Source organism: Macaca nemestrina, chromosome 12 (assembly GCF_043159975.1).
Source record: "Macaca nemestrina isolate mMacNem1 chromosome 12, mMacNem.hap1, whole genome shotgun sequence".
Taxonomy (NCBI): Eukaryota; Metazoa; Chordata; class Mammalia; order Primates; family Cercopithecidae; genus Macaca; species Macaca nemestrina.
Genome location: NC_092136.1, coordinates 4,337,405 through 4,361,726, shown reverse-complemented (window position 1 = coordinate 4,361,726; position 24,322 = coordinate 4,337,405). Strand labels below are relative to the sequence as shown.

The following is a 24,322-nucleotide window of genomic DNA, read 5'->3' as shown; positions in this document are numbered from 1 at the left end:
TCCTAAATAGGAAAAAATGTACACTGACAATTAGATTCCTGTGATGTAATAAGGTAGATCATTTATTGCACATATTTGGGGTTCCTACCTTTTTTTTCTGCAATAATAAGACAAGCAGTGCACATAGGAACATGCTTTTGAGATCTTAAACTTTGGAATTTCCTGTCTAATGTTTACCTAAACTCCTAAGTTTAAATTTGCTTTGATATATTTTCAGTTGTTGGATTCTTCTGAGCAGAGAGAAAGGTTTTTTCTTTGAGTAGAATAATCATCAACGTCTATAAATTTGTTTTCTACTGTAGCCACAGTAGTATACCACAGAATAGTTTTGGTAGTTGAATATATTGGGAATACTTACATTTAAGCAAAATAATAGGAATTATCTGTATTCTCTTCGGTTTTAGAGGCAAATCTAAAATCTGGAAATTGAATGAAGATAGTTTGGGGCTCTTAGGAAAACGTTAGGGAAACTGTATGAAAGAGAAAAAGGCTTGCTGCTGGTGCTGAAAGAGTGACAGCGTGCTGGGGGTTTGTGTGGGAGTGAAGGTGGGGCCAGGTGGGAGCCTTCCTGTTTCTGGAGGGTTGGTCTGTGCGGGATGTGTAGCAGTAACTCAGGCTGCATGGTTCTTGCACCATCTGAGTTGTGAAGTGCTCTTCCTCCACTTCCAGGTCCTCCTGGTTATGAGGACTTAGGCTCTGACTAGGTCTTTTATTTAAAGGTGACGAAATTTGTTCATAATAGACTTTAAAAATAAAATGCCGATATTCCACCTTCCTGGGACTGACAGTCCTGGGACCCTGCCACCTTGTCAGGATCCTGCATCTCCTCTTCTGGTCCATTATTACCCTCCCAGCCCTGCCAGCCTTTCAGCTCCCTTGCCTCTTCTACTTCATTGCGCTTACCTGGCAGAAACCACCCCATTCAGTCTGTTCTCCATGCCCATTCACCTCCACTGACCCGCAGAGGCCCTGACTGCCGCCAGCATCCCTGTTAGCACATCCTGCCCTCTTTCTTCTACCCATCCTCTCCTCTAGATGCCATTTCATACCTTCTCCCCTCCTGTCTTCCCCAAACGCAGATGCAGAATGATGACATTGTGTTTGTTTTTTCTCTGTGAAATTGGAAGAAATCAGAAAAGAACTTCCACCAACGCCCACCTCATCTGTGGATCTGCACCCCATGTAGTCTGCCCTCTTTCCCTTTACTGCGGGTGATCTGTGTGCCTCAGAAAATGTCAGCCTCTCCTCTTAGTCGCTGGACTTACCTGCTTTCCGTTGGAGTCTTATCAGTTCCCACCTCCCCCCTGGATTCTTGCCCTCACTATGCAGATGTCTGTCTCATCCTGCAAAGGTCTTCCTTGACCTCATATCTTCTCCAGCCACTGCACTGTTTTCCTTCCCCTTTACTGCAGAGTTCCTTGGAAGAATTTTCTGTACTCCCTGCTTTACTTCCACTCTTCCCATTCTCTTTGAACTCCGTCTAGTGCGAGTTTTGACTCGCCACTGCAGCATGCTGCAGCTGTCACAGTCACCATTGATCTCCTTCCAGCAAGTCCAGCCAGCGAGCATCAGCCGGCTCATTTGATCCACCAGCATCAGTGAATACAGTTGATCATCCTCCTGGAAATAAGGATCTTCAAAGATCTTGAAGGGTTTCCTGGTTTTCCTCCTCCTCTCTGGTTGCTCCTACCCTCTTTTGCTGATGCCCCTCAATGAGACTGTGGGGGCTTGATCCCTATCTCTTCTCATCCTCCACCCAGGGCCTCACTGAATGCATGGAACAAAATGATTATCCCCATTTGCAGTCTCTGCAACACACCCAAGAACTTCAGACTGTGAATTGCGCTCGATTGTCTAATAACCACCTCAAATTTAGCACGTCCAAACCCAAACTTTGACATCTTCCCTTCGAACCATACTCTTCCCGTAGGCACTCTGTTCTCAGGAACCAACGACTCCATCATTCACTTGCTCCCTCCAGGCATCCTCGGGCCTTTCTTTCTCTGTGACCTTTGACCTGCCAGGAACTCCTGCTGGCTCTGCGGTGAACAGGTCCGGAGTCCCTGCTTCTCACCACCTGCAGTGCTCCCACCCTGGTCTACTGCGTAATTGCAGTCATTCCTTACCCATCTCCGCGCTTCCGGCCTCGTCTTCTCACAGGCTGTTCTGAACACAGCATCCAGGGGAATCCTTTGAAAACTGGTGAAGGGCACAGCTCATGAGAATTCTTACTTAGGCTCCTTCTTTTCTCTAATACTAATCTTAGTTCAGACCCTCGTTTTTCCCTGGGATTATTGCAGTGAACTCACCCAGCGACCTTTCATTGCTCCAACAAACCCATTTCGAGCACATCCCTTATGCTAATGATTGACTGAGACTTTACCAGTTTTGCCCCATTTTCTGTTCAGGGTCCTCAAAGTCTGTAGATAAGGCAATTTCTGTAGCCTTCAACATGAAATCCAGGTTCCGTGCTGTGTGCTGTGGTCTCTGAAGGGCTGCCCACTTCTGACCTCACCTGCTTCCTCCGTACACACTGCCCGTGCCCCAGCCCTGCTGAAGCCCTCGCTTATCAGATACTTTCCTGCTTTTGTGAAAGAGGCTCTCACTGGCTCTACAGCTTGTTCCGAATTCAGCTCAATTCAAGTGCTGTGTCCTTCAGCAAACCTTCCGAGAAGCACTCCCACTTCCCATCATGGATGGCTTCTGTTCAGATCCTGCAGTATCCTGGGCACTTCTCACCCAGAGCACTTGCTGCTCTGAGGTTCCTACCAGCTTGTCTGTCTGTTCTTTAAAGCATCCTGAGGAGTGGACAGGCCTTGTTTCTCTGTTGCTGCAGCGGCCAGTCTGGACGAGATATACACTATTTCCTTTTTTTTTTTTTTTTTTTTTGTCGCCGGAGCTGGAGTACAGTGGCCGGATCTCAGCTCACTGCAAGCTCCGCCTCCCGGGTTTACGCCATTCTCCTGCCTCAGCCTCCCAAGTAGCTGGGACTACAGGCGCCCGTCACCTCGCCCGGCTAGTTTTTTGTATTTTTTTAGTAGAGACGGGGTTTCACCGTGTTAGCCAGGATGGTCTCGATCTCCTGACCTCGTGATCCGCCCGTCTCGGCCTCCCAAAGTGCTGGGATTACAGGCTTGAGCCACCGCGCCCGGCCGATATGCACTATTTCTTGAATGAACTGTAACGTCCGATCGAGGTGGAAGCACTCACTTGTGCTTTGATGCATCTCCCCTCCAAACACAGCAGTGAAAAGGTACAATTTAAGTAGAGAAATAAACCCAAAAGCATAGCCAGCCCTCGAAGCAAGAGAAATACCCTTCAGTACACAAACAGACGAGAAACCTAGCATGGTCAGCATGAATTGACTAGATTTCGCTGGCCACTGAGCTGCAAGCTCGAAGCAGGCAGTGTCAGTAGGAACCTAGGGTTTTTACAAGGGTAAGGGTAACAGGGACTAAAGTGTTCAGTGGAATTAGAACTAGATGTAGCTTTTTTTTTTTTTTTTTTGAGACAGGGTCTCGTCACCTGGGCTGTAGTACAGTGGTACGCTCACAGCTCACTGCAGCGTCAACCTGCTGGGCTCAAGCAGTCCTCCTGTCTCAGCCTCCTGAGTAGCCGGGTCTATGCTACTGGGTCTACGCATGGTGTGTGCTCATTTTTTATGTTTTGTAGAGATGGGGTCTCACTATGTTGCCCAAGCTGGTCTTGAACTCCTGGGCTCAAGCAGTCCTCCAACCTTGGCTTCCCAAAGTGCTGGGATTACAGGCGAGAGCCACCATGCCTGGCCTTAGATAGTTTTTGAAGCTGGAGTTAGATACGATTTCCCATCTAAGGCAATTCTCTGCTATAGAGATTGGGGCTCTATTGGCAGTTGTGGTCCTAGGAAGGTAGAACGCAAGGCCTGGGATGAGTCCTGCTGTTCCATGATTCTCTGCCAGGGTCTGCACTGTCAGTGACATAACCACGTGACAGAATCCTGCATCACCACAGAAAACCTAGTTCTGGACTGAGGCCTTGGAAGGCTCGGAGGGCAACCACAGAACACTAGTGCTATGGGCTGAATACTTTTGTGTCCCCCGCTCTGCCAAAGTCACGTGCTCAAATCCCACTCTCTAGTTTCACTGTATTAGAAGGTAGAGCCCTTGGGAGGGGATTAGGTCATCAGGGTGGACTCCTTGTGAATGGAATAATGTGCTTAGAAGAGATCCCATAGAGATCCCTGGTCCCTTCTGTCTTGTGAGGTCACAGAAGCTGGCAGTTGGGCCCTCACCAGACACCGAATCTGCTGATGCCTTGCTCTTGAACTTCCAGCCTTGAGAACTGTGAAAAATGAATTTTTATTGTTTTAAGCCACTCAGGTAATGGGAGTTTGTTATAGCAGCCTGAATGGACTGAGCCACTAGACAGGGAGGAGAACGCCAGCAACAGAAAACCTTCTGTCACCATGAGCCTGAAACCCAACATCAAACTTTCTACCACGATGAGCCTGAGACCCCAATTCCTCTATACTCTAATACACATCCTCACAGAGTTGATGCCTTACAGAGCTGTGCATTTACTGCATCGGAAATTTAAGGACAGACAGTCTGGCAAAAACTGTCAAAATAAGTATGTTTAAGATGCTTAAAAACATAAATTAGCATCCATGAAAACAAGAAATTTTCCAAAAGGAAACAAGAGCAAGAAGATGTGACCCAAAAATAAAGGAAGAAAAAAAGGAAGAAGAACTTGAAATCTAGTAAATGAAAAGGATATGAGCCAGGATGATAGACTCTGTACTGGACATAGTCAAAGATAAAATTAGTGGATTGGCAGTTACTTCACAAAATTGACCCAGACTACAGGGACAAGGTGGAGGGGCACAGTGATAAAATTCAAGGTCCTGTATTCAGGCAAGCCTGGAGGCAACTCTTTACTTTGACTTGACAGTTATGTGCCACAATAATGGCTATTTATTTATTTATTTATTTTTTTGAGACGGAGTTTCGCTCTTGTTGCCCAGGCTGAAGTGCAATGGTACGATCTCGGCCCACCAGAACCTCTGTCTCCTGGGTTCAAGCGATTCTCCTGTCTCAGTGTCCTGAGTAGCTGGGATTACAGGCATGCACTACCACTTCCATCTAATTTTGTATTTTTAGTAGAGACGGGGTTTTTCTGTGTTGGTCAAACTGGTCTCGAACTTCCAACCTCAGGTGATCTGCCCACCTCAGCCTCCCAAAGTGTTGGGATTACAGGCGTGAGCCACCGTGCCTGGCCTAATAATGGCTTTTTAACTGAAGCTAGTTTGAGTCTGTTTGCTTTTTGCCTGCAAGAGGAATAATCTTTTCTCATGTACAAACCCCTTCATAAGATGACACTGTTTCATTAAAGTTAGGCATTAGATGATCTGACAGTCAGCTAGAGTTAATTATCAGAGAAGATGTAAATCAGGGCATTTGATATGATTAATATTGGCACATAAAAAAGAAATCTCTGAAACTTAAGACAAGGAAAACAAACTTGATGGGAGGACGTGGACAGGAGACCGGTTTGCTTAGCGGCCTATCTCCACCCGCCTCCTGCACACCACCCAGCCGAGGAGCCCACTTCCAGGAGACCCATCTGCTCAGCGGCCTATCCCCACCCTCCTCCCTCATGCTGCCAAGCCCAGGAGCCCGCTTCTGAATGCTCCGTTCGATCTCTGAAGAGGTTTCAACACTTGACAGGATCCTTATCAGGTTTTAAGACACATTTGGGTGATCTTTATTAGTATTGTTGAAATTTCTTTGTGTTTGCAAGTATGCATTGAAATACTGATTTGGGCCGGGCGCAGTGGCTCGCGCTTGTAATCCCAGCACTTTGGGAGGCCGAGGTGGACGGATCACGAGGTCAGGAGATCGAGACCATCCTGGCTAACACAGTGAAACCCCACCTCTACTAAAAATACAAAGAATTAGCTGGGCCTGGTGGCAGGCGCCTGTAGTCCCAGCTAGTCAGGAGGCTGAGGCAGGAGAATGGCGTGAATTTGGGAGGCGGAGCTTGCAGTGAGCCAAGATTGCACCCCTGCACTCCGGCCTGGGAGACGGAGCGAGACTCCGTCTCAAAAAAAACAAAAAAAAAAACTCCTGAATTGAAGAGATATTCATGTTCTTTAGCTAATGTTATGGTCTTAGGAGCAGCCTTGTCTCCAAAACTCACAGTGTAATATATTTATAATATTTATATATATATTTAATTGCAACAAACTATACTAACATAAAACTTGCCAGCTTCACCAGTTCAGTGAATGCTAGATTCATGTAGTGAAATGTGCTTGTGTCCCCTCCCCACCCCTGCCGTGTTCAGCCTCTGCTGTTACTCCCCAGCCAGGTGCAGCTTTGGGTGTGTCCACAGTCACCCTGCTGCTCTCTTCCACTCTCTCTGACCACACTCAGTTTTGAGCCCCACAAATGTTTCTGTTGTCTTCAGCAATGCCGTGGGATAATTAGGAACCAATTCAGTGAAATTGTGGCTAATTCTAAAAACAGTTTCTGAAGTCATTTTAGGAGATTTGTTCCCACCCTGGAGGGCTCCTGCAGCAAGCATTCTCCAGCTCTCCCTGCAGACTACCCAGCCGCAGTCCAGTCTGTGTCTCCATTAAACCCACACCTCCAGTTGCCTCCACTGCTCTTAGGTTTAAAGAGTGCCCTCAGGTTTGTTTAAACATCACCAAACTCGTTTCTCCCTGAATGACGCCCCTGGTCTTATGGTAGCAGCCAGGGCCCTCTCAGCTTGTCACTCCAGCCCTGCAACCACTGTGTCCCAGAGCCAGGGCACAGCTGATCAGGACCCCTGGTATTAGCCCGCCACACTCAAAGTTGAGCCTCCATTCCAGAGTGGAGGCTGGACAGAGGTAGGAAGGCCCCCGCCCAAGACTGCACTAGCCAGGATGTGGCAGCAGCAGCACATAGCTGGGGCGTGGTGGAGCGGGGAAGAGAGCACCGCGTCGTCAGCTATAGCAGTCTGGAATGGAGTTGCTGCCTCACTGGCCTGGAAAGGGGAGGCAGGGAGCAGTCTTGGTTCAAATGCAACAGACTCTGGCCTTTCTTACTGAATTTTCGATTGTTTGCTATGAACCCTTAGAATGATCTCCAGCGTCTTTGAATAGTTGTTTTCTTACAGGGTTCACCTGTTTTCCTTGGGAGCAAGCAGGTCAGTGGAGTTTCTTGTGCTGTCATGCTGGAAGTTGATTCCCCACAGTAGGGATTCTTGCAGAAGAAATATTACTTTAGAAGAGAGGCTGGGCACGGTGGCTCAAGCCTGTCGTCTCAGCTACTTGGGAGGCTGAGGCAGGAGGATCACTTGAGCTCGGGAGGTCAAAGCTGTAGTGAGCCGTGGTCACACCATGCACTCTTGCCTGGGTGACACAGTGAGGCCCTGTCTCAGAAAGAAAAAGGAAGATAAGGAGGCTAGGACAGGGGTGGTGGCCTTCTAGGCCTTCTTTCCTCTCTCTCCAGCAACTCCAGATCACATGTCTGTGAGTCATTTAAAAATGTCTTCATTCAGTTCACACCAGGATGCTGTTCAGGAAAATGTGTTGGACTTCTCTGGCTGCTGAGAAGGTGGACTTGGATTCCCCTTCTTTGCCTGCCGTCCTTGTGCCAGGGCCCAGGGATGGAAGAAAGTCAGATGGTCTGTCAGTGTTGTGATTTGTTAGGGAGTCTGTGGTCTTAGGCCAGTCCCTTGACACCCTCTTTCTCTGGAGGATCACAGAGATCTCTTCCCCATAACTTGCAATGAGATTGCCTTTGTGCGAGGACTGTGAAGCCTTGATGAAAGGCTTTCTTCAGAGGGTCTTTCTTATTTATTTAATTTTGTTTTGTGATTTTCTAGGAGTTTGCGGCACTTACTAAGGAACTCAATGTATGCAGGGAACAGCTTCTTGAAAGGGAAGAAGAAATTGCTGAACTGAAAGCAGAAAGGAATAACACCAGGGTGAGTGTGACCTTTCTGTTCACCGTCTGCCCCTGGAGCCACTGTCAGAAGGAGGGGTGCTGTCTCAAAACAAAAGGACGACCCACTCTGTCCGGCCTGAAACACTTTTCATACCTTTTCCCACTGAGCAGACTGTGATTAGTCAGCATGATCACACATTAATGACTTGAAATTTGTGATGAGAAGTGATGATATTTTAATACAATTGAGGGGAATTTGTCTTTCTGCTGAATTGAAGGGACTTCATTGTAGCATGAGTCTGTAAAGGAATTATTTGCCCCAGATTCAATCATGAAATTAAAAGTGCTCTTTAACGAGTCTTTATTTTGGCCTTTTATTTCAGCTGCTGTTAGAGCATTTGGAATGCCTCGTCTCCAGGCATGAGCGGTCTCTTAGGATGACCGTGGTGAAGAGACAAGCGCAGTCCCCAGCAGGCGTGTCCAGCGAAGTGGAAGTGCTGAAAGCACTGAAGTCCTTATTTGAACACCACAAAGCTCTGGATGAAAAGGTGCCATCAGCCACATAAGTCTTGGTTTGTGCACATACCGTTAGGCCAGCTTCGCAAATGTTGGTGTAACTTTTATTTTTTGAAGCTTCTTGAACTCTTGGAAATAACTTCTCTAAGAAAACAGGGTTTTGTAGGTTTAAAAAGTACTAATTGGCATAAATGTCTTAAAATTACCAATATATATTGATTTGCTGTTACAGATTGGGTAGTATTAGGTTGTTGCAAAAGTAATTGTGGGCTTTGCTATTACTTTTTTTTTTTTTTTTTTTTTTTGAGACAGAGTCTTGCTCTGTCATCCAGGCTGGAGTGCAGTGGCCGGATCTCAGCTCACTGCAAGCTCCGCCTCCCGGGTTTACGCCGTTCTCCTGCCTCAGCCTCCCGAGTAGCTGGGACTACAGGTGCCCGCCACCTCGCCCGGCTAGTTTTTTTGTATTTTTTTTAGTAGAGACGGGGTTTCACCGTGTTAGCCGGGATCGTCTCTCGATCTCCTGGCCTCGTGATCCGCCCATCTCGGCCTCCCAAAGTGCTGGGATTACAGGCTTGAGCCACCGCGCCCGGCCAGGCTTTGCTATTACTTTTAATGGCAAACCCTGCAATTACTTTTGCAACAACCTAGTATTTCAGGGGAAGATTTGTTTTTCTCAAACTTAGAGCCATTAACAAGTTTTCGTGACACTAAGATCAAGGACAGACATTAATGGTATTTTATGTTATATTACACTAATATATACATTAAGTGTATATATTACACTTAACTATGTATTAAGAATAAAATAAACAGTTTACACACATACACACAAACTCAACCCCTTTTATTTTCAGGTGAGAGAGCGATTACGAGTAGCACTTGAAAGATGTAGTTTGTTAGAAGAGGAATTAGGTGCCACACACAAAGAGGTAAGCTTGAGACTTCATCATCAGTTGAACTGGGAGGTTTTTATTTTTATCCCTTAATTATTAAAAGAAGCATAAGGCCAGGCGCAGTGGCTCACGCCTGTCATCCCAGCACTTTGGGAGGCCAAGGCGGGTGGATCACCTGATGTCAGGAGTTCGAGACCAGCCTGACCAACATGGTGAAACACCATCTCTACTAAAAATACAAAATTAGCCAGGAGTGGTGGCATGTTCCTTTAGTCCCAGCTACTCAGGAGGCTGAGACATGAGAATCGCTTGAGCCCAGGAGGTGGAGGTTGCAGTGAGCTGAGATTGCGCCACTGCACTCCAGCCTGGGCGACAGAGCGAGACTCTTGTCTCAAAAAAAAAAAAAAAAAAAAGTAAAAGAAGTATAAAGACTGTAGTTGTGTGTATCACATGTTATTCATCTTCCTGATTGAGGACCAACCTATCTGGGTCATTTTAAGGACTAGAAAACTATGGTTACCTAAGGACTCATTTGGCCAGTGGATAATAAATTCCGTCTTTAATGATCTGGTTATTTTCGGATTGGATAGCATTGCCATATGCTTTCTCTTTTATACTATATTAAGCAGTTTATAGTTGTGTTTTTCCAAAAGGAGTTTTGCTATCTTTACTTATTTCTCTTACGTAAGGTATTTTACACTCATATTCAATTTTTTGGTTTCAGCTAATGATTCTTAAAGAACAGAATAGTCAGAAAAAAACACTAACAGATGGAGTGCTGGACATAAACCACGAACAAGAAAATACACCAAGCACGAATGGAAAGGCAAGTCTGTAGGCTTTCTCTTCATTCTGTTTGATTTCATTTGTCCACAGCATGTGTCGGGTTATGTGGAAAATGGTTGCTAAAGTGCCGGCTTAGAGCTGAAGTGGTCATGAAAATTGTGTAATCCGACAGATTGCATAAGTCAGTTTTGATTTTAGCTGTTTCCTGGAAGTATTTTTATTTTATAGCTCACCAAACAAGGGTATTTAGGGTGTTTTTTTTTTTCCCCCTATCAGAGATCTTCTGATGGTTCTTTAAGCCATGAGGAAGACCTTGCTAAAGTAATTGAGCTCCAAGAAATCATAAGTAAGCAGTCAAGGGAACAGAGCCAAATGAAAGAACGCCTGGCTTCCCTCTCCAGTCACGTGTCAGAGCTGGAAGAGGATCTGGACACTGCTAGAAAAGATCTCATCAAATCTGAAGAAATGAACACAAAATTGCAACGAGATGTCCGTGAAGTGAGCAATAACAAAAATTACAGGCTTGTCATGAAGTTGAATGTTTGGGAGGTTTTATTTAATGATTTTTTTTCTCCTTTTGTCCCTTGCTCTCCCAATTACTTTCAACCGTTGGATTATTATATAAGTTATATTGAAAAAGAAAGAGTGCTGTGAAACTGCGATAAGATACCTCCCCATTTTTGTTGTGAAATCTCCTGTCCCTGAGCGCTTCAAAATAGAGGAGAACTAGTACCACTGACTGATGTGGCCATGGAGTGGACGCCACACCAGCCCCTCCTACCTGTGCTGCTTTGATATTCTTTTTTTTTTTTTTTTTTTTTTTTTTTTTTTTTTTGAGACGGAGTCTCGCTCTGTCACCCAGGCTGGAGTGCAGTGGCCGGATCTCAGCTCACTGTAAGCTCCGCCTCCCGGGTTTACGCCATTCTCCTGCCTCAGCCTCCCGAGTAGCTGGGACTACAGGCGCCCGCCACCTCGCCCGGCTATTTTTTTGTATTTTTTAGTAGAGACGGGGTTTCACCGTGTTAGCCGGGATCGTCTCTCGATCTCCTGACCTCGTGATCCGCCCATCTCGGCCTCCCAAAGTGCTGGGATTACAGGCTTGAGCCACCGCGCCCGGCCGCTTTGATATTCTTTAATGTCCTTGTTTGTAGATTCTTCATCTGTGCAATTTCTAGGCTGTCTTAATTTGTTCTTATGTTCAGCAAGCAGACGTTGATCCTGGCTGTGCTAGTTCACGTAGGGCGATGTGACTATAGTCTTTTAACTGTGGGAAGGGGCGTTGCTGGCGGTCTTCTCGTTTTCTGACCTGCTCCTTCAAGGAACTCGTGGCATTGAATATTGATGGTCAGACAAATAATCAAGAGTGGAATTTGCTTCTACGTGGGTCATCAGGATCGTATAGTAAAAATATGTCGCAGTATACTCATTGCTGACAAGTATTTCTGCCATTATCACTATGAGAAACTATTTGATCATGGAACAGTGAGGCTGAGTTCTTTCTCAGGTGCCCTTCCTGTCACTTTCTAACCTGCGCTTTGTCCCTTGTCAGGCGCCTCAACCGTGGAACGTCTGCTTTTCAGTGTGATAGTTTGGCATGAGTAATTTCATGTAGGAATTCGCCACAGGAAGAGCATGTGTGTGTGCTGTGTCACCTGCTAGGTTCTATTCTTTGGCTATAGCGGAAGATTATGTGGCAGAGATTAACATGCTGAGAATTTTGAAATTCTTTTAAGACCTATCACTTTTATTTTTTATTTTTTATTTTAACTTTTAAGTTTGGGGTACATGCTTAGGTCTGTTACGTAGGTAAACTTGTGTCCTGGGGGTTTGTTGTACAGATTATTTCATCATCCAGGTACCAAGCCTAGTACCCATTCGTTATTTTTCCTGATCCTCTTCTTCCTCCTACCCTCCAGTGTGTGTTGTTCCCCGCTGTGCGTCCCTGTGTTCTCATCATTTAGCTCCCACTTATAAGTGAGAACATGAGGTATGTTGTTTTTCTGTTCCTGTGTTTGCTAAAGATAGTGGCCGCCAGCTCCATCCATGTCTCTGCAAAGGACATGATCTCATTCTGTTTTATGGCTTCATAGTATTCCATGTTGTATATGTACCACATTTTCCTGATCCAGTCCACTATTGATGGGCATTTAGGTTGATTCCATGTCTTTGCTATTGTGAATAGTGCTACAGTGAACATACACATACATGTGTCTATATAATAGAACGATTTATATTCCTTTGGGTATATACCCAGTAATGAGATTTCTGGGTTGGTATTTCCATCTTTAGGTCTTTGAGGAATCTCCACACTGCCTTCCACAATGGTTGAACTAATTTACACTCCCACCAACAGTAGGAAAACATTCCTTTCTCTCCACAACCTCACCAGCATCTGTTATTGACTTTTCCATAATAGCCTTTCTGACTGGTGTGAGATCTTGTGTCATTGTGGTTTTGATTTGCATTTCTCTAATCAGTGATGTTGAGCTTTTTTCCCCTATGACTTTTAGTAGTCACTTTTAATAGTTATCACTTTGCTAACCTTAGTCATTTTATAAATAGGGAACAACTTGAAAATAGTGAATTCTGGGGGTGGAGGACAGGTATTTCACAAGCAAAAAGTTCTGGTCCTAGCCTTAAGTGTTTGATACTGTTTAGTAATCATCTTGTAGACTTCAGGTAGTTGCGTCCAATTAAATTGAACTTGTACTTCTGTTTCCATTTGTCAATATGCCTGAATCTTGTAATTGTATGAGATTTCATCTAACCCTTATCCTAGAAAGTGAGACTTGTATCTCACTACTGTATCCATTGAGAGAGGCCACACCCTGTCCTGTGTAAGACCATTTGTAGCGTGAGGCAGACATAGACTGCGTCTTCTTTGAGGTCACTTTCACCTCCTTGAAAAATATTTAGATATTTGAGTGTATATATTTTTATAATATTATGTAGAAATGGGAAAACTTGGTCAACTGAGTGGCTAGACATAGTATTAAGAGAGACAAGTCTTTGTTAATCGTATAGGTGAATATGATATTTGAGGTAGTTACATTTTCATTCACATTTGAGAAAATTGACGTCGTCTTCAATTTAATTTTGAGGACACTATTTTTTTTTTTTTTTTTTTTTGAGACAGGATCTCTCTGTTACCCAGGCTGGAGTGCAGTGGTGCCATCATAGCTCACTGCAGCCTTGAACTGCCGGACTCGAGCAATCCTCCTGCCTCAGCCTCCCAAGTACCTGGGACTACAGGGGCATGCCACCATGCGTGGCTAATTTTTGTTTCTTTAAAATTTTTTTGGCCAGGGATGCTGGCTCACGTCTGTAATCCTAACACTTTGGGAGGCCAAAGGAAGGCCAAGGAGGATCTCTTGAGCCCAGAAATTCAAGACCAGCCTGAGCGACATAGTAAGACCTCTATCTCTACAAAAAATTAAAAATTAGTGGATATAGTGGTATGCGCTTGTAGTCCCAGCTACTGGGAAGATTGAGGTGGAAGGATCCCTTGAGCCTGGGAAGTCAAGGCTGTGGTGAGCCCTGATTGCACCACAGCATTCCAGCCTAGGTGATAGAGGGAGACTGTGTCTCAAAAAATAAAATACAATATTTTTGTAGAGACAAGGTCTTGAACTCCTGGCCTCAAGCCATCCTCCCATCTTAGCGTCCCAATGTATTGTGATTATAGGAGTGAGCTGCTGTATCTGGCCTGAAGATGCTAATTTTTAATTTGATTGGAAATTTGGGATTTAGTTCAGTTTTTTTCTCTCTTAAGTATCTTAATGTGTAATCTGTTAGTTACGTACTTTTTTGTCCTCTCTGAAATACTAATTTAGGCCATGGCCCAAAAGGAAGACATGGAAGAGAGAATCACTACTCTTGAAAAACGCTACCTCGCTGCACAGCGTGAAGCCACATCTGTGCATGACCTCAATGATAAACTTGAAAATGAAATTGCAAATAAAGATTCTATGCATCGACAGGTAATGGATTTTATCGATCTTTGTCTGGCTTCAGTTAATTATTAATGAAATTAAAGACCCTTTTTCTCTCACTTTCATGTTGGAAATCAAGTCCAAATATCAAGTTTTTATGACCTTAGAATATTATGTTCAAGATATGTGGGAGTTCCTTCAGTTTACAGGTTTTGATAACGTAGGATTTGATTTAACCATTTTGTCCTCAATTTTTTCTTTTGTTGTAATTGAAAGTTAATCTATTGCTTTTTAGCATTTTTACCAAAGGAGGAGAGAGTGGCAAAGAACTTCAAGGCAACTGGCTATTTGTTACTAAGTGGGAGCACTATGATAAATGAATGGTATGAGAAATAAAGTCTTGGTCAGACGCAGTGGCTCATGCCTGTCATTCTAACACTTTGGGAAGCTGAGGCGGGAAGATCACTTGAGCCCAGGAATGTGAGAACAGTCTGGTCAACATAGCAAGACCCTGTCTCTACAGAAAATTAAAAAAATAAATAATTAGCTCGGCATGGTGGAATGTGCCTTTAGCCCTAGCTACTCAAGAGGCTAAGGAGGGAGGATGCCTTGAGCCCTGGAGTTCAAGGCTTCACTGTGCTATGATTGTGCCACTGGACTCCAGCCTGGGCCACAGAACAAGACCCCGTGTCTAAAATAAAAATGCGGCTGGGCACGGTGGCTCACGCCTGTAATCCCAGCACTTTGGGAGGCCACGGCAGGCGGATCATGAGGTCAGGAGTTTGAGACCAGCCTGACTAACATGGTGAAACCCTGTCTCTACTAAAAATAGAAAAATTAGCTGGGCGTAGTGATGCACATCTGTAATCCCAGCTGCTGCTCAGGAGGCTGAGGCAGGAGAATTGCTTGAACCTGAGAGGCAGAGATTGCAGTGAGCCAAGATTGCACCACTGCACTCCAGCCTGGGCGACACAGCTAGACTCCGTCTCAAAAAAAAAAAAAGGCAATGAAGTTTATAGTAAGAAATTGTGTCTCCTGTGGTTTCGTTAAACCATACTTACTCTTGTAAGAGTATCACTGTACTCCAGCCTGGGTGACAGAGCGAGACTCTGTCTTTAAACAAAAAAAAAAAGTTTCTTAGAAGTTATTTAGGAAGAGCAAATACTTTGGCAAGAGGTGTTTTGCACATTGAAACGAAGCCCAGGAAAGTGGGCATGTACTCCAGGCAACAGGAAAATTTGACCCAGGCCAGGCACAGTGGCACACACGTGTAATCCCACCACTTTGGGAGGCTGAGGCAGTTGGATCACTTGAGGTTAGGAGTTCACGACCAGCCTGGCCAACATGCCAAAGCCCTGTCTCTACTAAAAATACAAAAATTAGCCAGGTGTGGTGGCACATGCCTATAATTGCGGCTACTCAGGAGGCTGAGGCAGGAGAATTGCTTGAACTCGGGAAGTGGAGGTTGCAGTGAGCCGAGATTGTGCCACTGCACTCCAGCCTGGGTGACAAAGCAAGACTATCTCAAAACACACACACACACACACACACAAACCTGACCCAGAAGCAACCCCCATCACTGTAGCTCTTCCATCATGACTCTCTTAGTCTGTATCTGCATTTCAGTTTGTTTCAATCTGCTAAAAACTGATACAGCTAGAAGATTTGCTGCATTTTGATGCTTTGCTCTCATTTTATAGACTGAAGATAAAAACCGCCAGTTACAGGAGCGCTTGGAATTGGCAGAGCAAAAGCTGCAGCAGACACTGAGGAAGGCAGAGACGCTCCCTGAGGTGGAGGCGGAGCTGGCCCAGAGGGTGGCAGCGCTTTCCAAGGTAGTGCCATGAGCTTTGTTCTGGTTTGGCTGCCAGGCCTGTGACTGTGCCTTGCCTATGTACCTTGTTTGTCACTGTTCTTATTACATCAGCTCCTAAATCCATGGAAGAGCACAGATTTGGTTTGAGTGCTCTTTCATCTGAGATTGGAACACTTCGTAAATGCCAGACATGATCCTTTTATCCTGAAGTCTCCCTTGGTGTTGTGAGCTGTATACTATTTGTCCACAGCATGTGTGATCTGAGAGTTACTGCTTCGTAAAATTGTTTTGGTCACCAGCTTAAGCATAGGATAGAAGCCTCTGTAAAAGAAGGTAGTTTTTCTCAGAAATAGGAAGATGCCATTCTTTTAAAATTATCACATTTCAAAAAATCACATTTTTGAAATTACTTAAAAATGTGTTTTTAAGTAATATTTATTCATTTGTCCAACAACTGTTGACTAGGCATGTGCAAGGCACAGTCCCTCCAAGTTCTCACCATTCATGAGGGAAGCAGCTAAAGAGGTAAATGCTGTCATAGGTCCTGGGACCAGCAAGAATCCAGGGAGCACATCACTGGGCAAACACCCAGCCTCTGGGGCATGGGGAGCCCAGCACTGCAGTGCCAGGCAGGCGAGCAGCAGGAGCCGAGGCCGCTGTCCGTCGTCCTGAGTCTCCTGGCTCAAGCTTTTCAAGCTGCTGGGGAGGGCATCCTTCTGGACCATTCAGATGGTTTTAGGGCCTACAGACCTATTCCTTCTAGCAAATTTGTTGCTAACAGCTTAAGAGAACCTTTCCTCCCACTCCATGATCTGCTTTTAAAGTCTCAATTTCTTTTCTCCCCTGTTATCTTTCCTGTCCCTTGTCGGCTATGTAGTCTGACCTTTTGTCTTCTGGGAGCTCTGCTGCTAAGGAAGCTAAACTGTTGGAACTTACTTCCAAGCTTAGGAAGGTAGAATGGGTGCACTGCTCCTTGCTTGTGCTTGCTGCTGCTTTCTGCTTTCCATGCTGACTGACCAGAAGCAGTCTAAGGATGGGGGAATCACAACTCCATTGAGATTGGGGATAGGGGTTGGGGGGAAACACCCAGTCAGTCACCAGCAGCAGCCATGCTTCAGAATCACCAACACAAGAGGGCTAGCCACCTCCCAGCCCAGCACGTGAAGCCCCGTAAGCTGTGTTGATGGATGAGTAAATGCTTTCCGTTTAGTATGGCGGAGGAGTCCACGCAGAGCATGTCCTGCCTGTTGCCACTGCAGTAGTATGCAGCATGTTGTTAATGAAGTGTAAGGATGAGGTAAGCTGATGCTATTTCTGCTGACAGGCTGAAGAGAGACACGGCAACATTGAAGAAAGGTTACGGCAGATGGAAGCACAGTTGGAGGAGAAGAATCAAGAACTGCAGCGGGTGAGCATGCAGCCCTGAGGGCAGGGGCGCTGAGTGGGTGCTGCAAGGGCATTGCTCGGGCTGTGGGGAGCTCGGGGCCTCCCACCCCTGACTGAGATGTTGGTCCTCCAGCTCAGTTCTGGTCACGTGCATTTGTTTTGTGCCCTCATCTGTGAGTCGCCTGCTAATGTGTACATCCCACACAGTAGCAGTTTTCAGTCAGTGTTGGGAGCCGCAGAAGAAATTTGAGATCATAGGCAGTGCTTCAGGGGGTAGATTAGATCCCCGCGTCCAAAAATGCTTCTTGCTTGTCTAGTGGCCTATGAGGGGAATTGTTCTAGGTACCTGTGGTACCGGCGTGGGTAGAGGCAGGCCCATTGTCCTGGATGACTAGTCTACTTGCCTAGGATGTGGCACTGAATTCCCAAATGCAGGTCAGAGGCCTGACCTCTGTCCCAGGTTAAAACACTGCAGACGTCGTGGTGTGTTGGAATGAATAGTTCTAAGCAAGGGCAACACCGTAATTGAGCTACGGTAAAAAGCACTAGGAAGGAGTGTGGCAGTGGAGACTTCTGTCCGTTGAATCCTAAGATTGTCTTTCTGGAAGAGTTGGACGGATGTCAGTATGGAACATCCAGGAAAAAGTAATAGCAAGAGCAGTCCCAGGGCCAGCTGGTACCAGGCCTGGGGGTTGGGCCGGATTTCTCTTTAACAAGTAGGTGGAGAAAGGAAGCGTGCAGCATCTAATTGTAGAACTCTTGCACTCTCACATCAACCCGCTTTATAATTTAAGGCTACTAGATTTTGTTTTCACCAGAAATCTGTATTCTCGGCCATGCCCTGCAGAGAGTCAAATGAGCTTCCGGGAAACAATGATTCCCACTCCCAGTGAGAGGGTACGTTTTAGGCAGTCCCCACCTCCCCTTCCAAAACGCACACTTATGCGCACAGACACAACAGTGAACTTTAAGCTGTGTTCTTTAAAAATTATTTAAATGCTGACAGAAAATAAGCACAAAGAAGGATATTGTTTCTTTCCTAAGAGGAAGTATGTGATACTCTGTATGCCCCATGATGTGCTGGACCCTTCCAGGTAATGAGAGTTGCTACATGTTAGACCTTGTGAGAAAAGGAGAGGTCACTCCCCATGTTTTCCCAGTGCAGAAACTGGGCGCACGGGGGTTGAATGCACTACTGATGGTGCGGTCTCGTGGCTCTCTCCTCCTGCCTGGGCAGCATGACTCAAGTGCACGTCATAACCCCGTGCCACTGCCCCCTGCCTGGGAGGAGCCCCCGAGCACTGCAAGGGCACTTGGATGATGAGGGCGTGGAGGTGCCACCTGGACAGGTGCCACCTGCTAACACTTCCTGTCCCCTTCTGCCTGTCATTTGAGAAACAGGTTTGGTTTTTTTTTTTTTTTTTTTTTGAGACGGAGTCTCGCTCTGTCACCCAGGCTGGAGTGCAGTGGCCGGATCTCAGCTCACTGCAAGCTCCGCCTCCCGGGTTTACGCCATTCTCCTGCCTCAGCCTCCTGAGTAGCTGGGACTACAGGCGCCCGCCACCTCGCCCGGCTAGTTTTTTGTATTATTTTTAGTAGAGACAGGGTTTCACCGTGTTAGCCAGGATGGTCTCGATCTCCTGACCTTGTGATCCGCCCGTCTCGGCCTCCCAAAGTGCTGGGATTACAGGCTTGAGCCACCGCGCCCAGCCGAGAAACAGGTTTTAAACCATGAACTTAATTATGGTTTTATAAAATAACAGACATGTCAGTTTTGTTACTACATATTAAAATTACTTAAGGTAATTATTTATAATTTTTGAATATAAATTTCCATTACAAGAAATTTAAGCAACATAGAGGTATAAAGAAAAAATATGAAAGTCTCTCTAGTGCTACTAATTTTTTTTTCCAAAACAAACTTTTTAGCTTTGTAAATTAAATTCACCCTTCCTCCCCAAATCCAGACCCAAGCTTTTAGTGACACAAGGGGAAATTCCTCTCCCAGCGTGGAGACAGGCTGTTCCTCTAAATATCTGCTATAAATCTGCTCCTTAAGTCCCTCTGACAGTTAACAACTAGGGACATTCCTGAGGAGTCCTGTCGCAGGAGCAGTGGGACCTTCTAGTTAATGATCTCTCCAAGACTTGTCCTGTGTTCCCCGTGTCCATGAGTTGGTTCTGGTCACGATGCAAAAATCCACTCAAGACGGCAGTGCGGGCAGCAACCGGGGAGGGGAGGGCACGCATGGGGCTCACCCTGTTGGTCCTTGTGCTTTTAAAATAATGATTGAGCATTTACATGAGGTTTATAAGTCTATATTTCTCCTGCTTTAGGCAAGGCAAAGAGAAAAAATGAACGAAGAACATAATAAACGTTTATCAGACACTGTTGACAAGCTACTTTCAGAATCTAATGAGAGGCTTCAACTTCATCTTAAAGAGAGAATGGCTGCTTTGGAAGATAAGGTAGGTTAGATAACACGGACATCGCTGGCGCTTTCCCACCCTCTGCCAAAAGACTGCTCATCTGCCCCTGAGCAGGCATGTGTAACAGTGGTTAGCAGCTGTTACCGAAAGTGGGAATTACTCTTTAAAGTGGAAAAGGTACACACAGTTATCCAGTCACTGAATTAACTTATTGTTTGCTATGTCCTTGCCCCATTTGCATGTATGGGAAATTGTTTATCATTCTTATTCTCTAGAATAACTGTAGGTAAGTGATTTTTATAAAGGGCCAGATAATAAATATTTTAGGCTTTTAGTAATTACAAGTAATTAAATAATTTTATGCCAATCAAGTAATTAGCACAAAAGCAGCCATAAATAACATGTAAATGAATGGGTGTGGCTATGTTCCAATAAGATTCATTTGCAGAAATAAGCAGTGGGCTGGTTTTGGCCATCAAGTTCTAGTTTGCCAGCCCCTGCACTTGGATCATTTTTTGGGCCCAACCCTCACCCCTTTATTGTTCATGCATTAGAAGTTAATTTCTGGCCGGGCACGGTGGCTCACGTCTGTAATCCCAGCACTTTGGGACGCCGAGGCAGGCAGATGACTTCAGCTAGGAGTTCGAGACCAGCTTGGCCAACATGACCAAACCCCGTCTCTGCTAAAAATATAAAAATTAGCCTGACCCGGAAGCACCTGCCTGTAGTCCCAGCTACTCGAGAGGCTAAGGCATGAAAATCGCTTGAACCCAGGAGGTGGAGGTTGCAGTGAGCCGAGATCGTGCCACTCTGCTTCATTCAGCCTGTGTGACAGCAAGATCCTGTCTCAAAAAAAAAAAAAAGAAAAAAGTTAATTTCTGTCTCATTTATAAACAGGTCACTTAGGGAGTATCGTGTGCTAGAAAGGGTTTAATCAGCTGAAACCAAATAAATATTCCAACCTCTACCTTCATTCTTTTTCATTTGATTTGGAAAAAGTTGAAGGCTGAGCCTGGACTCTGAGCACTGTCGTCATGGAAACATGTTAGCTGTCGCCAAAGGGAAGGGATATCCTAGAATCTGTGTCAGAGAAGCTCTAATGGGTAGCAGCTGGATTCCAGTTTGATAAAGCCTGTCCTGACTATGCAGTGTCCCTAGCGATGAGACTCAGAAACTGCGCTGAGATTGGCTGTTAGGATTGGGGTCTGCTCATCTCAGAGACTAATGATTCCCGCTCATTGCATGACACGTTTATTTACATGGTGCTGACCATGGAGGGCATTTCCAGAGACCACACAGAGTTGTTATCCCACTCACCTCCTTGATCAGTGGGTCAGCCTTAATGGAGCAGTGTTTTTATCTTTGATTTTTTTCTTTGATTATCTTTGAAACTTAAATTCAGGTTTCACAAGTGACCAAGAAATTATAAAGTCTAAAAGCTAGTATAAGCCAGTTTAACTGACTAAAATGAACTTGCACCGTGAACTTGACATACCTACCTTTAGAAAGTTCATTTGGTGAGGAGTAGATGTTACATTAGTAAGAGACATAAGAGAAGGTGTCGCCGCCTGAGGGTCTGACTCTGGGACTATAGCAATGCTTGCTGGTGTGCTTTCTGGCTCCGTTCCCTTTCTGTGGTCCTTTTTTTTTTTTAAACAGATATAGCCATGCTATGTATTTAAATGGGACATTTTAAAGAAACACTAAAGGACTATCTGTCTTTTTCAGAATTCTCTATTAAGAGAAGTTGAAAATGCAAAAAAACAATTAGAAGAAACACAACACGATAAGGTACTGAAATCTTCTCTAAATCCATGAAGAGCCGAGTTGAACTGAGTTGATGATGATGATAGTTACTGCAGATGTCTGACAGAGTGGAGATCAACTTGGTTTGTGGCTCTCATAGTCCACTGCCATAAGTTTCTAGCGCTCTCAGGCTTGTATGTTGAATGCCTTTGTATTTCAGGTGTATTTTGAGTCTGGCTGTGCATATGGTTCAGAATTCAGAGTCCTTTCTGGATTTATTTGAAGCTAAAATATTAGCATCAATGACAGTGCTGTCCAACAGAAATATTATATGAGCTGCATATGTAATGTTTAATTTTCTAATAGTCACATTTTAGAAAGTAAGAAATAGGTAAAATCTACTTTATTTAATTCAGTATATGTAAAATATTATTTCGTTATGTATGAATAGTAACAGAACTGAGCTACTTTACATTCTTTTTCCACTGTGTATTTCGTAGTCACAGCACATCTCCATTTAGACTAACCCATTACAAGGGCTCAGTAGCCACGTGTGGCTAGTGGTGGACAGCACAGCTCTAGAAATGAGATCAAGTATACTCATGACACAGGAATGGACGCATACCTGATGTAAGACAATTAAACACAATACAGAGACGCACAGGATGTGAATTTGGTCCCTTTCTCCCCTAAAAGAGTCTGCTTCTCTACAAAACTAATAATTGTTAATGATTTGGTGTTTATCCTCTTAAAAGCTTTTCTATGACTAAGACACAGCTTTTCATTCATTAGGGCTTACAAAGTTAATGTAGTAGTCTGAGTGTTTATGTTTATTGCAGTACTCTTGGAGAAAATTTTCCCAGAATTAAAATGTTTGGTATTTTTAACTGCTGATTTAACCTGTTAGGGTTATGCTCAACATCTGAGCACATTTGAAGTAAGTGATTTTAAAATCTCAAAGAGATAGCAATAATGTAAGTCTTTTGCTTTTCTGTAGGATCAGCTTGTCCTGAACATTGAAGCACTGAGAGCTGAACTAGACCAGATGAGGCTAAGAGGTGCTTCACTTCATCATGGGTATGGTATTAACCAGTGAGCAGCTGTATTGTCAGCACCTGTGGCAGGTCAGCTCTTGGCTCTGTGGGCAGCCTAACTGGGTGCGGCTAATGGTGTGGCCTCAAGGAGCCTGTAGCTTAGTAGGAAGCAAGAGAGAAGAGTGAAATAACTCAAAGGTTAGAGCTTGGTACTGAGGACACACATCACTGGCAGAACTCCAAAACGCAGGAGTTTTGATCAGTTAGTATTTGGATATATTAATCAAGGTGCCAGCAGAGTGTGACACTGATGATGTAAGAGCAGGATGACAGATCCCAAGATTTCACACCACAGATGCTGGCACGGGTGGGACAATTGCAGAGCAGTTGAAGGCCAGCAGTGGCGTGTGGCTGTGTTTCTCGTCAGCCCTGGGAAAGTGGAGCAGAAATGCAGAGCCGGACACCTGGACCCAGAGGAGGGGTCTCAGGGGACCCGGGGTCTCTCTCGTCCTAGACAGCTGGGCTCCTTGTTGCTCATCACCGTGGCCATCTGCACAGCTTTTCCTGGAGAGCTTTCTACCTGGTGGGGCTGAGAGACTGAAACTGTTGTCCTGGAGGAGGCAACAAGTAGCTCTTGGGGCGGGTGAGAGCAGTGCCCTCCCTGGAGACCCTTTCCTGTGTGGAGTAACTTTTCCAAATTGATAGATTCTGCCTTAACTAGAAGAGAGTTTATTTCCTTTTCTTCTAATAATGATCATTCTTATTTTTCATATTTCAGCCGACCCCACTTGGGCAGTGTCCCAGATTTCAGGTTCCCCATGGCAGACGGCCACACAGACTCCTACAGCACCAGCGCAGTGCTGCGGCGCCCGCAGAAAGGCCGTCTGGCAGCCCTGCGAGATGAGCCTTCCAAGGCAAGGTCTTTGTGTGAAATACCTCTGCTTACGTGAAAGTTAACCTGCTTATCCTGTGGCTTTCAGACTGCTTTGGAATAAAAATGTTGATAGGTCATTGCCTTTCTTGACCTCCTCTCATTTTCTATTTTCTGGCTAAGAGTTTAGCTTTTAGAGCATTTTTTAAAATAGGGTTTTGTTTTTGTTTTTGTTTTTTTTAAAGAGATAGGGTCTGTGTTGCCCAAGCTACTCTTGAACTCCTGGCCTCAAGCAGTCCTCTTGCCTCGGCCTCACAAAGTGCTGGGACTACAGGCGTGAGCCATTGTGCCTGGCGTCTGTAGTTTTTTTTTTTTTTCCTTTCTTTCTTTTAATAGGAATTCTTATAAAAATACAGTCATTTTTAAATACAGTGATAATCATGGATTTAAAGTAGTGATTAAAAATAAATGAGTAGGCCAGGTGCGGGTGGCTCACGCCTGTAATCCCAGAACTTTGGGAGGCCAAGGCAGGTGGATCACCTGAGGTCAGGGGTTTGAGATCAGCCTGGCCAACATGGTGAAACCCCATCTGTACTAAAAATACAAAATATTAGCTGGGCATGGTGGCAGGTGCCTGTAATCCCAGCTACTCGGGAGGCTGAGGCAGAAGAATCACTTGACCCGGAGGCATTGCAGTGAGCTGAGAAAGCATCATTGCACTCCAGCCCGGGCTATAAGAGCAAAACTCCGTCTCAAAAAATAATAGAATAGAATAGAAATCTGGGTGCAGTGCCTCACACCGGTAATCCCAGTGCTTTGGGAGGATTGCTTGAAGCCAGGAGCTTGAGACCAGCTTCGGCAACACAGGGAGACCCCTGTCTCTATTTAAAAAAAAAAAAAGAAAAACTTAGCTGGGTGTGGTAGTGTGTGCCTATAGTCCCAGCTACTCGGGAGGCTGAGGCAGAAGGGTCCTTTGAGCCCAGGAGATTGAGACCAGCCT

At 45.1% G+C, this 24,322-nt stretch overlaps 1 protein-coding gene across 16 annotated transcripts in view; it reads left to right on the top strand.

Annotated features, from left to right (window-relative positions):
• LOC105469735 (PTPRF interacting protein alpha 1) overlaps positions 1-24,322 on the top strand; it is a 121,356-nt gene that overhangs the window by 46,953 nt on the left and 50,081 nt on the right. For 11 of the 16 annotated variants that reach the window (XM_011721206.3, XM_011721202.3, XM_011721200.3 and 8 more), the window contains exons 3-15: positions 7,852-7,953; positions 8,297-8,461; positions 9,284-9,358; positions 10,047-10,148; positions 10,385-10,606; positions 13,942-14,088; positions 15,741-15,875; positions 16,734-16,808; positions 17,181-17,264; positions 19,579-19,710; positions 21,400-21,462; positions 22,415-22,494; positions 23,230-23,365. In XM_011721206.3, the coding sequence (XP_011719508.2) occupies positions 7,852-7,953; positions 8,297-8,461; positions 9,284-9,358; positions 10,047-10,148; positions 10,385-10,606; positions 13,942-14,088; positions 15,741-15,875; positions 16,734-16,808; positions 17,181-17,264; positions 19,579-19,710; positions 21,400-21,462; positions 22,415-22,494; positions 23,230-23,365 (1,518 nt within the window). The remainder of the gene's footprint in view (positions 1-7,851; positions 7,954-8,296; positions 8,462-9,283; positions 9,359-10,046; positions 10,149-10,384; positions 10,607-13,941; positions 14,089-15,740; positions 15,876-16,733; positions 16,809-17,180; positions 17,265-19,578; positions 19,711-21,399; positions 21,463-22,414; positions 22,495-23,229; positions 23,366-24,322) is intronic. The other 5 variants (XM_011721212.3, XM_011721204.3, XM_011721209.3 and 2 more) reach the window with 1 other exon arrangement.